General features: G+C 42.1%; 1 protein-coding gene across 2 annotated transcripts; it reads right to left on the bottom strand.

Moving 5' to 3' along the window:
* Window positions 1-287: 287 nt before the first annotated feature.
* smarcb1a (SWI/SNF related BAF chromatin remodeling complex subunit B1a) lies at window positions 288-11,266 on the bottom strand. 2 transcript variants are annotated; one of them, XR_014570383.1, is made up of 10 exons: window positions 11,167-11,266; window positions 10,377-10,488; window positions 8,068-8,197; window positions 6,756-6,893; window positions 6,519-6,646; window positions 5,379-5,548; window positions 4,551-4,741; window positions 2,458-2,589; window positions 449-1,276; window positions 288-376 (listed from the first exon to the last, which is right to left on the bottom strand). XR_014570383.1 is itself a non-coding variant. In XM_083784263.1 (9 exons), exons 1-9 carry the CDS (start codon window positions 11,248-11,250, stop codon window positions 1,237-1,239), a joined length of 1,125 nt encoding a protein of 374 aa, XP_083640389.1. In that variant the 5' UTR covers window positions 11,251-11,266; the 3' UTR covers window positions 330-1,236. The 2 variants fall into 2 exon arrangements, 1 of the variants encoding a protein (XP_083640389.1); XM_083784263.1 differs by having other exon boundaries at window positions 330-1,276.
* Window positions 11,267-11,908: the final 642 nt, after the last annotated feature.

The raw sequence follows: 11,908 nt of genomic DNA on the forward strand, positions 1-11,908 counted from the left end.
GGTGTTTCCAACAACAAAACACGCGTCATGACATGGCTGCAGTGCGTCATTATTAAATTATAACAAGGGGGAACAAATCCATTAAGGTCAATCACCTTTTTATTTTGTAAGAATTATTCAAAATGTACAAAAAAAAAAAGACAAACGAATACAACATAATATATTATCTGAGACTGGCTGTGTGTGTGTGTGTGGGGGGGGGGGATAATTTGTGTTACTAGTCTACTGTAGTAGGATTTGGCCAAAAGAAACGATATTAAAAAATAAACATGTAAAAGGAGGGACTCTACTAGGGTCGGGATCCTTTAGGACAATTCCAATTTCTTAATGGTTCCCTTTAACTATCCCAGGGGGTTCCAAATGGACTAACTCTGTACTACTACTGACAGAGCCCTTTTCCACCGGTTCAGAACCACCAGGGGGTTCCAAATGGACTGTAACTGTTAACTCTGTACTGACAGAGCCCTTTTCCACCGGTTCAGAACCACCAGGGGGTTCCAAATGGACTAACTGTTAACTCTGTACTGACAGAGCCCTTTTCCACCAGTTCAGAACCACCAGGGAGTTCCAAATGGACTAACTGTTAACTCTGTACTGACAGAGCCCATTTCCACCGGCTGGGAACCGGTTCAGTTCAGAACCAGTTTTTAGTCCATGAGCCAGACCTCCAAAATTGGAATGTTAATTATGAATTGAGTGGGCAAAACCATACCTAAATTAAATTGTTATCACCATGACACTTCCCCAATTGATTACTTACACGAAGACAATGATTTATTTTATTACAAATTTAACATTTTTAAATATGCAAAATAATAGAAACCGTGGAAGGGTTATCATGTATTAATTTACTTGTATTGATCCTATAAACAATTTCATTTAGGTCTAGTTTTTCCTAGTCCTATGAGCTCTGGCTCATGGACTAAGAACCAAAAATAACTGAACCGGTTCCCATTGGGAACCAACCGGTGGAAAGGGGGTCACAGTGTGATAAAAAGGAAAGAAAAAAACGGTTCCAAATGCAATGGAACCAATTCCGGTTCTTCAATATTGGACGCTAGATTCTACTGACTGAGAACGCAGCAGGCGATCAAAGAGCACCTGCTCAGGACGACGACTAGCTGAAGGAATGTCTCTCGTTGCGGCTGCAAAAAAAAAATCACGGCAGCTTCATACCGTCGTCAAGATGGCCACGATTATTACTGTACAGACGCCGAAGTCACTCGTTAGTATGGACTACCATGCAGGTGCTGTGTTCGCCAGTCGTCTCATTCGCCTGAAAGCAAAGCAAAACGCAACCAGAAATTAATGGCGATATGGAAAAATAGAATATCACTATTATTTCAAGCTGTAATACCAACCACATTTTCATGCAGTTTTTATGGTTATTTATCAAGTTACTTAACAGTACAACCACCTACAGTACAAGGTAACAAAAACTAAAGGAAAAAGGAGTAAAGGTCCCCACACACCCAGCGCGTTTTTCTGACTTTTAGCTGTGTTTCTCCATCGTTTTTTTCCGAAAAACGTGTCCAGTGTGCAACCACCTTTACAGAACATTTAGACAAATACTTGTTTTTTGGCAAACAAAACAGTCGTTCTACAGTATAAATTAAGGTATACATTTCAACAGTGCTCTGATCAATAGGCCACCGATTCTTCACTCCAAATGACTCGATCGGTGAACGGCAATTTCACCCGATCCGGAGTAACCGATCTTTTATACCATTTAGTGGTATAAAAGTCATATCAGATATATAGTATAATTTTGCATCTTTGTGACAGGCCTAACATTCTCCCCTTCCTCCACACACAGGAACAGTTTTGACATTTTGGAAATATTCAAAATGTAACCCTTACACACAAGAAGGGTATCGGCCGATCGTGAGAAAATCAATCGGTGATCGGGATCGCTCCCAAAAAACCTGATTGAAGTTTTATAATTATATCCAGATTGTACAATGCTTCTAAATGTATTGACCAGTGGTAGAAAAAGTACTCAAATGTTTTACTTAGGTAAAAGTATCAATACTAAGACATTTCAAGTAGAAGTCTGGAATTCCAAATTGACGAGTAAAAGTACAAAAGTATTGGCATCAAAATGTACCAAGAATAGAAAGTACTCATTATGCAGAATATCCCATCCCACAAGTTTTCAAAAAGGTATAAAAAAAAAAATAGCAGATCTGACAAGATCATCCATTTTCAAACGGCCGAAATATAATATACAGTAAGGGTTGAAGTGGTTAATGTATAGTATGTTTTGTAATAATATTCATTCTTCAAAGTAACTGGTAAGTAAATGGAATGGAGTAAGAGTACAATATTTGGATCTGAGATGGAGTAGTGGAATAGAAGTAACAGTGTCGGAAATTGGAAATATTAAGGTAAAGTACAAATTCCTCAAAATGGTAAATGTACTTGGTAACTTTCCACCACTGAAAGAAAGACGCTCACCTGGTGTTCCTGTCCTGGTCTCTGATCTTCTTCTCCATCTCTGCGTCTGTTAGAGTCTCCAGTAGGGGGCACCACTGGTCAGCGTCACCCGTGTTTCTGATGGCTATCTCCACTGTGGGAAGGGGATTCTCACTGCCGTCGCGCACGTACGCACACGCACGCACGCGCACACACGCACGCACAAAACAAAGCAACCTTATCAGACAAACGTTCTACCCGGATCCCAGCTGTTTGAAGTCGTAAACCAGTGGATTTTATTTTATATTTTTTATGGAGGGATAGACAGTAGGCTGACAGGAAATGGGGAGAGATATGGGGGGGGTGGGTGACATGCAGTAAAGGCCGTCGGAATCGGGAGTCGAACGCGCGGCACACTGCCAGACTGGATTACCAGCCAAGGTGCCCAGGCCAACCTTTGTTATCTTAACTTAATCTACAGTCCCATAAGAGTCCATTTGGTTCCTATCTATCATTTAGCTGGGGACCCCCAGGATTGAATGATTACAGGCACAGAAAATATAAAAATGTAAAAGGAACACTTTTCAACCTAACTTGCATTAGTCATGGCTAATGCAAGCCAGTACACACTCCAGAGACCACATTACACCCGTCCTCCACGACCTACACTGGCTCCCATCAAACAAAGAATTCACTACAAAATCCTGCTCACCACCTGCAAAGCTCTCAATAACCTGGCTCCCCCCTACCTCTCCGATCTTCTCGAACCATATGTCCCCCTCCGCCCCCTCAGGTCCAGTGAAGTCAACCTCCTGAAGGTCCGCAAGGCCAAGTAGCATACCTGGGGGGACAGGGCTTCTACGTTTCAGCCCCCAACCTCTGGAATGAACTCCCCAACCATCTCAGAGTTGCTCCCTCTCTCCTCTCATTCAAAACCTCACTCAAAACCCACCTCTTCAGGATAGCTTTCCCTAGCTGATGTCCCCCCTTCCCTCGTTTATCCTTTTATCTTTTTAACCTTGTACTGTTGTTGTATCCGTTTTGCTTAGTTTTTTTCCTGAATAAAGTCTGTTCCTAGTGTTCTTATGTAAAGCGCTTTGGGTATTAAAGCTCTATATAAATTTGAGCTATTATTATTATTATGGTGGTGGCATGTATTGACACTGTTCTCTGCAACTGTGTACTCAACTGTAGCAGTGTGGTTTACTTACAACACACTCAGGACCATTTTCCACCGTGGTTGAACCGGTTCCATTCTTTTTCCCGCCTAATTTTGAACCAAATGAATTGGTTCAGAGCTCTACAAGTTGGTTCAGAACTGGAACCAAAACATAGAGTACTACTTCTTGCCCTAATGTGGGCTAAGTGGGTGTGTCACAAATACTAACTTCAGGTTGGAAGATGCAGGTGTGATATATATATACAATACATAAATAATAAAGTAAACCATCATAAAAAGTAAGGAACAGAACCAGTTCTAGAACCAAAGACATATCAATGAGTGATGAGAGACTTTTGTGGCTGCAGAAAGCACAACGAACCAAATATACATGGATAGACCTTTCATTGATCCCAGCATGAACACATTAGGGATTGGAAGATCCTGTGTATTGGCCAAATTACAATGATGGAAGTCATTTTGAAATGGCTTTAATGCATTTATACCTGAGGACGCATCCGTCTCGCCTTAGCTTTTAAGCACTTTAAACCTTTATTTTATACTTTGAACGACATATTTTCAGATAGGGGGCCAAATAGAGATAATTCTGGGAGCCCTTGACATGAAATAGTTTGAGAACCACTGACATAGAAACATAGGTTTTTCAGAATTAGAAGACATTTGTAGAATCTGTTCCCAGGTCTAAATGTGTTATGACGATACACTAGCATGTGCGTACAGTACATCTATCTTTTTGCGGCTTACGCCTTTTATAGTTTTTTTTTTAAGGGACAGACAGTAGGCTGACAGGAAACGGGAGAGAGATGGGGGAAGACATGCAGTAAAGGCCGTGTCGGGCTCGGGAGTCGAACCCGCGGCACACTGCGACTGGATTACCAGTCGGGTGCCCAGACGGTTACGCCACCGCTTGGGCTACAGTACATGTTTCTTGCGTATGGTGGTCTGTATGCGTTACCTGAAAGCATACGTCCTCTGGTGCCAGCTCAGCTGTCCTCGGATGCTGTATGCGATGGTGGTGACGAACTCTCCGCCCAGGCCCAACTCGGAGCAAAGCTTTAGGGCAAACTTCTCCGGAGAGTTCTCCCTCTCAGACATGTCCCACTCAAACTGGTCCACCAGCGAGATGTTCCCCACGTGGATGTTCAACTAAAAACAGAGAGAAAAACTGATAAAACTAACAAATAAAAAAAGGATAAATAATCGACTACTTAACTAATATTTCTAATAGCCATAATAGGTCCACAGAAAGAAGTTTTGAGATGCCAGTGCCTTTCTGGCAATGCATTAATAGGCTAATCGCGATAATTTGAGATAATCGCAAAAAAATTAAATTTACATAATCGTTTCCATGTTGAACAATGTTCATACATTTTCAAAGATATTCCCAAAATAGCAGAAATATCTGATCATGTGTTCGTGGTGCGTTGATCAGCTATTTCCATGAATTAAATATTTTAATGTATGAAAAGTATTAAATATGTTAGTAATTTCTGTGTGTACTTGTCCTCCACTCTGCAGCTGTCGGGAAAGAAGAGGGGCAATCCGAGCACTCACAAAGGTTTAAAAAAAAGTATAGAAAAGTATAGAAACATCGTCAGGTCTAAATGGGTTAAACAGCTAACCGCAGACCAGATAGGCTTTCATTTTCCTCACCTTGATTATGACCCTCTGGTCTGCCGTCTCCTCCAACAGGACGCTGTCGGCGGGATAGGACTCACCTTGATGATGACCCTCTGGTCTGCTGTCTCCTCCAACAGGACGCTGTCGGCGGGATAGGACTCACCTTGATGATGACCCTCTGGTCTGCCGTCTCCTCCAACAGGACGCTGTCGGCGGGATAGGACTCCATCTGCTGTCGGATGGCCGAGGCGATGGCGGGGACGAAGGCCAGCGGGTTGAGGTCCAGGTCGTCACACAGGATCTCGGCGAACATCTCAGGGGTCATCAGTTTCTCTGTGGATACACAAGCATCAATTAGCCCTTCGCTAAGTCCCACCCCAACCCGTCCTTGTCCAATAGGCACGTTAGCAGCCTATTGAGACGCATGTAAAATGACGGGATTTCTCTGTTTCAGGAGCAAGAGCTTCAAAATGTCTTCTAAATCTAGTCAACCGGGCCTGCAGTAGGCTATGCACTGGACACATGTCTTCTAAATCTAGTCAACCGGGCCTGCAGTAGGCTATGCACTGGACACATGTCTTCTAAATCTAGTCAACCGGGCCTGCAGTAGGCTATGCACTGGACAAATGTTGCAAGACGAGGAGTTTTCATGTTGCACGGTAAGACTACGGTCATTAGTGTTATTGCCATCACCTGAGTGGGTCAGTCGTGTAACTTTGTTAAGCTTTGTGTGTGTGTTCAACAACACAGCCATGCAAAATAACACTGACAGCTATGAGGTGACCACAGCCTGCCCTGGCATAGCAACGGTTGCTAAACTATTTGGATTTGGATCACTTTTTGGGGTGGGGTTTAGCCCATTTTGAGCGGGAACCCCTGTTGGTGTTTTAAGCATCATGTTACACTTTAGCTATTGAAAAATAGCAGATCTACAAGCTCATGCACTTGTAGGTCTGCTATTTTCGAAAAAGCTTGAAAATGTGGCGCAAATCATTGAATATAAATTCTTTCAAAGTGAATGTTTTTAACTCAAATCTTTGCTTCCGAGGGGTTCCTGGAATAACATATTTTCAGCCAATTACATATAATGTTTGGGATCCTTGACATGAAATATTGAGCACCACTGATATAGAAACATAGGTATTTCAGAAAACTTAGAAGACATTTTTTAAATTTCGACGTCAGGCCTAAATGGGTTAGTGAAGGGCTCATTTCTCTGTGGATACACAAACATCTCAGGGCCCGGGGTCATCAGTTTCTCTACAGACATATTCCAGAACAATCATGAATGAGGCTCTCTAACCGTTCATATTCCAGGTGAAAGCATCGCGGAGCTTCTGTCCTTCTATCTCCATGTCCAGACGGATGGGAACCAGCACTTCAGACTGAGTGGCGTTCTCGTGAATCACGGCCGGATCGTGGTCATCGAAACTAAACGCCACCACAAACAAAAACAACAACACACAGCATTAATTAACCCATTTAGGCGTGGAAATGTCTTTTCCTTTTATCTTTCTGCCAGTTGTTTGGTCTTACTTACCACAGGGGGAACGTCCTCTTCTTGTCCCGGCCCAGTCGGCCACGGTTGATGGTCGTGGAGCAGGGGACGGCGTCCAGATGGTGAGAACTGTTTGGCAACGTGGGAACCCACTGGCTGTTCCTCTTGCCTTTCTGCTCCCTGTTGAGGGGAACGGATCCAGACAGTCCTTATTGTACACAGTGTGACGTCGAAATAAAAAAAAAACCTTCGCTCTGAAAGAATATAATATTCAATGATTTGTGCCGCATTTTTACGATTTTTCAAAAATGGCAGACCTACAAGCTCGTAGCGCGCCACTCGGTGCTTTGCTTCTTTCTTAGAACAAATTATTTCCATATGGGAGTCAGCGGAAGATTCCATATCATTGTTTTGGGGTCCTTGACATGAAATAGTTTGAGAAACACTGATACAGAAACGTTTTTTCAGAAAACCGAGTAGGCCTCTTTTAGACGGCGACCATCTCCATATAACACGTCAAAGTCCCGTTGCGTTCTCATTTTTTCTTACCCTTTACACGAGAACGCACACGTTATGATATAATGTGCTATTATGCTATACTGTCGCTAGGTGGCGATAACGGGCTGCCAAATAGACAGGTCACCCACGTACAAGAAGAAGACGCAAGCGGCGCAACACTGCTCTGGGCGCGCCACGGGATGATATATATTTATTAAATAAACGCTGCTGCCGTCTATCACAAGGCTTTTTATTTACATCATGGTTTTACATTCAACATCTCTGATGAGCATCACTTTGTAGGCGAGGAGGGAGGCTTGTTCAGGAACTCCATTATATCATAATGATATTGCTCTGCATCAATGTAATAAACATATGCGCTGTGAGCCAACGTGAGCCATGATGTCATAAGTTTTGCGGATTCACCGTTTTGCCTGTTTATATGGAGACCATAGGAAACGGAGTTCTCAAAGATTTCCACTCTGGGAGGCGGTTTCACTTCATTGCGTTTTCACCTCCTGAGAACACGGTTCTCGTCTAAATGACAGCAGCAAACGATACTTTATTTTGACGTTTTATATGAACACCATCCTCGTGTAAATAGCACCTCAGTTCTCAGGTCTGAATGGGCTAAGGTTTCTGATTAGAAATACTTTATTATCACCAGGCAACATTTCTGGTACAAAGTAGCCTGGCCCAGCCTGTATGATTTCTGGTCTAGAGGGGCGTGTTGCCGGTCGAAAACAGGCGGTCGTTCACCGATTTGAGCATTACTACTACATAATATTTGATATCTCATTACATCTGTACAAAAGGCCGGCCAATACAAAGAATCCCTGCTTCAGAGATACTGTACCTGAGGTAGGCAGGCGGCTCCGTGCTGATGGAGATAGCTTTGTACTTTTCATCGTTCCCTTCAAAGATCTCTTCTACTTCTGAGGCTTTTAGCAGGGTCACGCTGGTAGCCAGAGTAGTGTAGCCATGATCTAAAAAATATATATATACCAAGGAAAAATAAATCAGAGACAGTAATGTGGACGATACAAAACCAGGTTTCGGACAATGAATAAGGTGTTGGGCCAGTCCACCAACAGAACAGCCTCAATGCGTAGCATCGAATCTGTTGCCGTTTTGAATCTGGGTGGTGGTTGTTAGCATGGTAAAACCACTCCCCCTCCTGGACTCTCGGGCAGAGACGATTCACTCCGGACCAAATCAGACCGGAGAGATACGCAGCCGTATGCGGCCGCTAGAGGCGGGATCAACGCAAGACTGATGACATATTGAAGCTGTGCCACAGCACAAATGTAAACAACCTAACAGGACTGAGGACTGCAACTCAAAGTTATTATGGAGATATCAGATTGTTGTCTGCTTCCAGGTTCATCGTTTCTGCTTGAGAGAGCCCAGATGCAGACAGGAGGAGGGAACTTGTGAACTCAATATTGCCGCAATCTGGCATTCAGGTTAGGTGGTTGTTGGCTCTCTACACAATCTACACATTGGTTCAAAATATCCCATCAATTTGAGATGTGGGGAGTGGTGACTACAAAGGCCAAAGCAAGAAAGCATATGATTCATTCAGTTCTCCCAGTTTGAATGCTATCAATGCATTGAAATGGACTAAATCACGTTTAATCAGACCATTGAATGCTCTCAGTAGCCAGTAGGTCACTAGTCTACTGACCTACCAAGATCTCAGTAGCTGCATTCTGTACGTTGATCATGGCTACTGTTTTGACAGCGACGAAACTGACTTACACGGCCGGTTAAGACTAACATGAGGTTAGGTTAGGGGCATTACGTGGCCGGTTAAGACTGATATGAGGTTAGGGGACTTATGTGGCCGGTTAAGACTGATAAGAGTTTAGGGAACTTATGTGGCCAGTTAAGACCAATATGAGGTTAATGGACTTACGTGGGCCGGTTAAGACTGATATGAGGTTAGGGGACTTACGTGGCTGGTTAAGGGTTACAGTACGTTTTAAGTTTTTTAACAGTGGGCGACAGCCAGACGAATTTTCCGGAGGTGCATTATTTGTCAATGGGACCCGGCAAGTTAACTACTGGCAATAGAGGCGATAGCAGGCGATGGTCAAAAAGATAAAAAAATAATTCATCTTTTTGGCGACGTCGCCCGGCGCTAGCCAATGAAATTCAAGTGACACTCGCCGTTGGTCTCGCACTGTTAAAACGTACTGTTAGGGTTAGATTTAGTGTTAGGGTTAGTCGGACAACGCGTGTCGTCGCTGTCAAAACAGTAGCCGCGTAAGGGTCCATTTGGTTTCATTTAACGCTCTCAAGAGTTAAATTATTGTTAAACATCTGCATTATTTCATTTACAAGAAGCCTACACAATTAAAGAATGTAGAAGAATTGTTATCTTTGATCAACGTTTGCCCGTTATCTCTCCTAATGGTACTAACCTCAATACAGCATGGCATTGTGGACAAAATCGTATCAAATCGTAACAAAATATTCTACGTTTTGGGTCTGAGGCTAAATCTCATCAAATGATGGTCCGTACGTGGCTCAAATGCTGAATAAATAAATAATGGACCTCGATATGAAAAGGGTTGAAAACCACCGGTTAGGGATGCTCCGATCAGGTTTTTTGGGACCGATACAGATACTGATCTTGTGAAATGTTGCAAATTTTAATATTTCCAAAATTGTCAAAAATGTCAAAACTGTTCCTGTGTGTGGGGAGGAAGGGGAGAGTGATTAGGCCCGTCACAAAAATACAAAATTATGTTATACTATGTATCTGATTGACATTTATACCACTTAACCCATTCTGACCGGGCACCCATTTTGGTGTCAGCATCATGTTATGCTTTAGCTATTTAAAAATAGCAGATCTACAAGCTCATATCGCGCCACCGAGTGGCGCGATACGAGCTTGTAGGTCTGCTATTTTTGAAAAATCGAAGACACTTTTAGAATCTGATCTCAGGTCAGAATGGGTTAATAATGAAACTGTCAGGATGTAATAGACATTTTTAGAATCTGATCTCAGGTCAGAATGGGTTAAATGGTGTAAAGGATAGGGTAAATGCCGATTACCAATCAGAGTGAATATCGGCCGATATGGGCGATCACCAATCGCTGGCCGATTATCGGAGCTCTACCACCGGTATCGGTAATGTAACGTTCTCCACTGACCGTGTGATCCTTCCACTATCTTCTTGCGCTCCTCTAGCGACGCCAGTTTCCTCCATAGCGACGGGTACCTCTTGTACAGCGAGCCTCTGAACATACGAACATAATTTCCAACCTGACGATACATAAAGTCACAGGTCAGTTCAGCTAAACAAATAGTCCGTCACATATTAATCATTGCATATTCATATCTTTTAGGGCCTAATAGATAATGAACTATAATAAAATTAAGAACATAATTTAATGTATGGCGATTGCCAACTTTATTTACGATTGGGTTGGGGATCTTTCAAACATTATTACCAAGGAAGGGTGAATGATAAATCTCATGAATGTATTGTAAACACAACTGGAGTGTTATAATGGAACATGATGCATGACCAACATGTCATATCATTTCCATTGTTGAAAAATGTCCTACATTATTAACACGTTTTTCGAAAATAGCAGATCTATATACATACGTCAGCTATTTCTAAGTGTATATAATTATTACATTTCAATAATGTATTTGTATATAAAATGCATAATTTGTCATATATGCCCTGTGCAATGTTTGATAATAATTTATTCATAATGTTGCAATGTTCAAATGCACAATTAAATAGATTTGTAAATCGTGACAGCCCTACTTAAATCACAAACAATGAATGAGCCCTTTAGCTTTTAGCATAGCAGTGTAATTAGCTTGTTGGCTAGCGACCCGGCGGGGCAAACGACCAAATAATTAAATATAGGGTTCAATAGCGACTCTAAAAGTACAGTATTTGGTTTACGTGGATGAAACACCGACCTCCGATCCGATCATATAAAAATCTCCATCGTCCTCTAGCTGAAACTTGACAGGTTTTTGTCCAAACGTCTTGCTAAGCGCCATGATGGAACCCTTCAATAACAAAGCGCTGTGCCACCACTGCGCGTGCGCCAAGTCACGACTCTCACGAGCAGTGTTGCCAGATTTTGCAAGAGCAACAAGCGACCAGGTCGATGAAAACCAATCTGAGAACCCATCTTCAAAAAATAAAGGAAAAACAGTCAGCGCCCTCTTTTCTAGCCTGGCTAATAAGCCAGACCGAATCAGCCGTTCAAAAGAATTGACAGTGTGATTTGAGTCTGGCTTAGGCTACCTATTTTCCTCATGCCCTTTACCTTTAAAACACCTTTAAAAATAGAAGATCTACAAGCTCACAACGAGACGCATCGTGAGCTTGTATATCTGCTATTTAAATATAATATTTATTAATATTATTATAATTAATTAATTAATTAATTAATTAATATTTATTAATAATATTTGACTTGACAAGACCAAAACATATAGGCTACCGGTATATATAATTTACAAGCAACTTATATTTTTTAATTAATTTATCCCACGATTTTGTAACCCATTTTTCACCCCTGTAAAACTATGGTAAAACCCCAAGCAACTTTACAATAAAAATTAAAATAAGCCCAAAATCGCTTATAATAAGCGGACATGGCAACAGTGCAAGTGCCGTGAATTAGTCATGGTGACGCGAGGTTAGGTCATC

Source organism: Protomyctophum parallelum (genome assembly GCF_964188405.1).
Source record: "Protomyctophum parallelum genome assembly, chromosome: 15".
NCBI lineage: Eukaryota > Metazoa > Chordata > Actinopteri > Myctophiformes > Myctophidae > Protomyctophum > Protomyctophum parallelum.

Bases quoted from the DNA above. Each gene is read 5' to 3' on its own strand.
- smarcb1a (XM_083784263.1), bottom strand. From the start codon at position 11,250: ATGGCGCTTAGCAAGACGTTTGGACAAAAACCTGTCAAGTTTCAGCTA. The intron at 6,894-8,067 runs GTACAGTATCTC...TCCCCTCAACAG, and splicing joins GAGCCGCCTGCCTACCTCAG to GGAGCAGAAAGGCAAGAGGA. The intron at 2,590-4,550 runs GTAACGCATACA...GCGCGACGGCAG, and splicing joins CAGAGGACGTATGCTTTCAG to TGAGAATCCCCTTCCCACAG.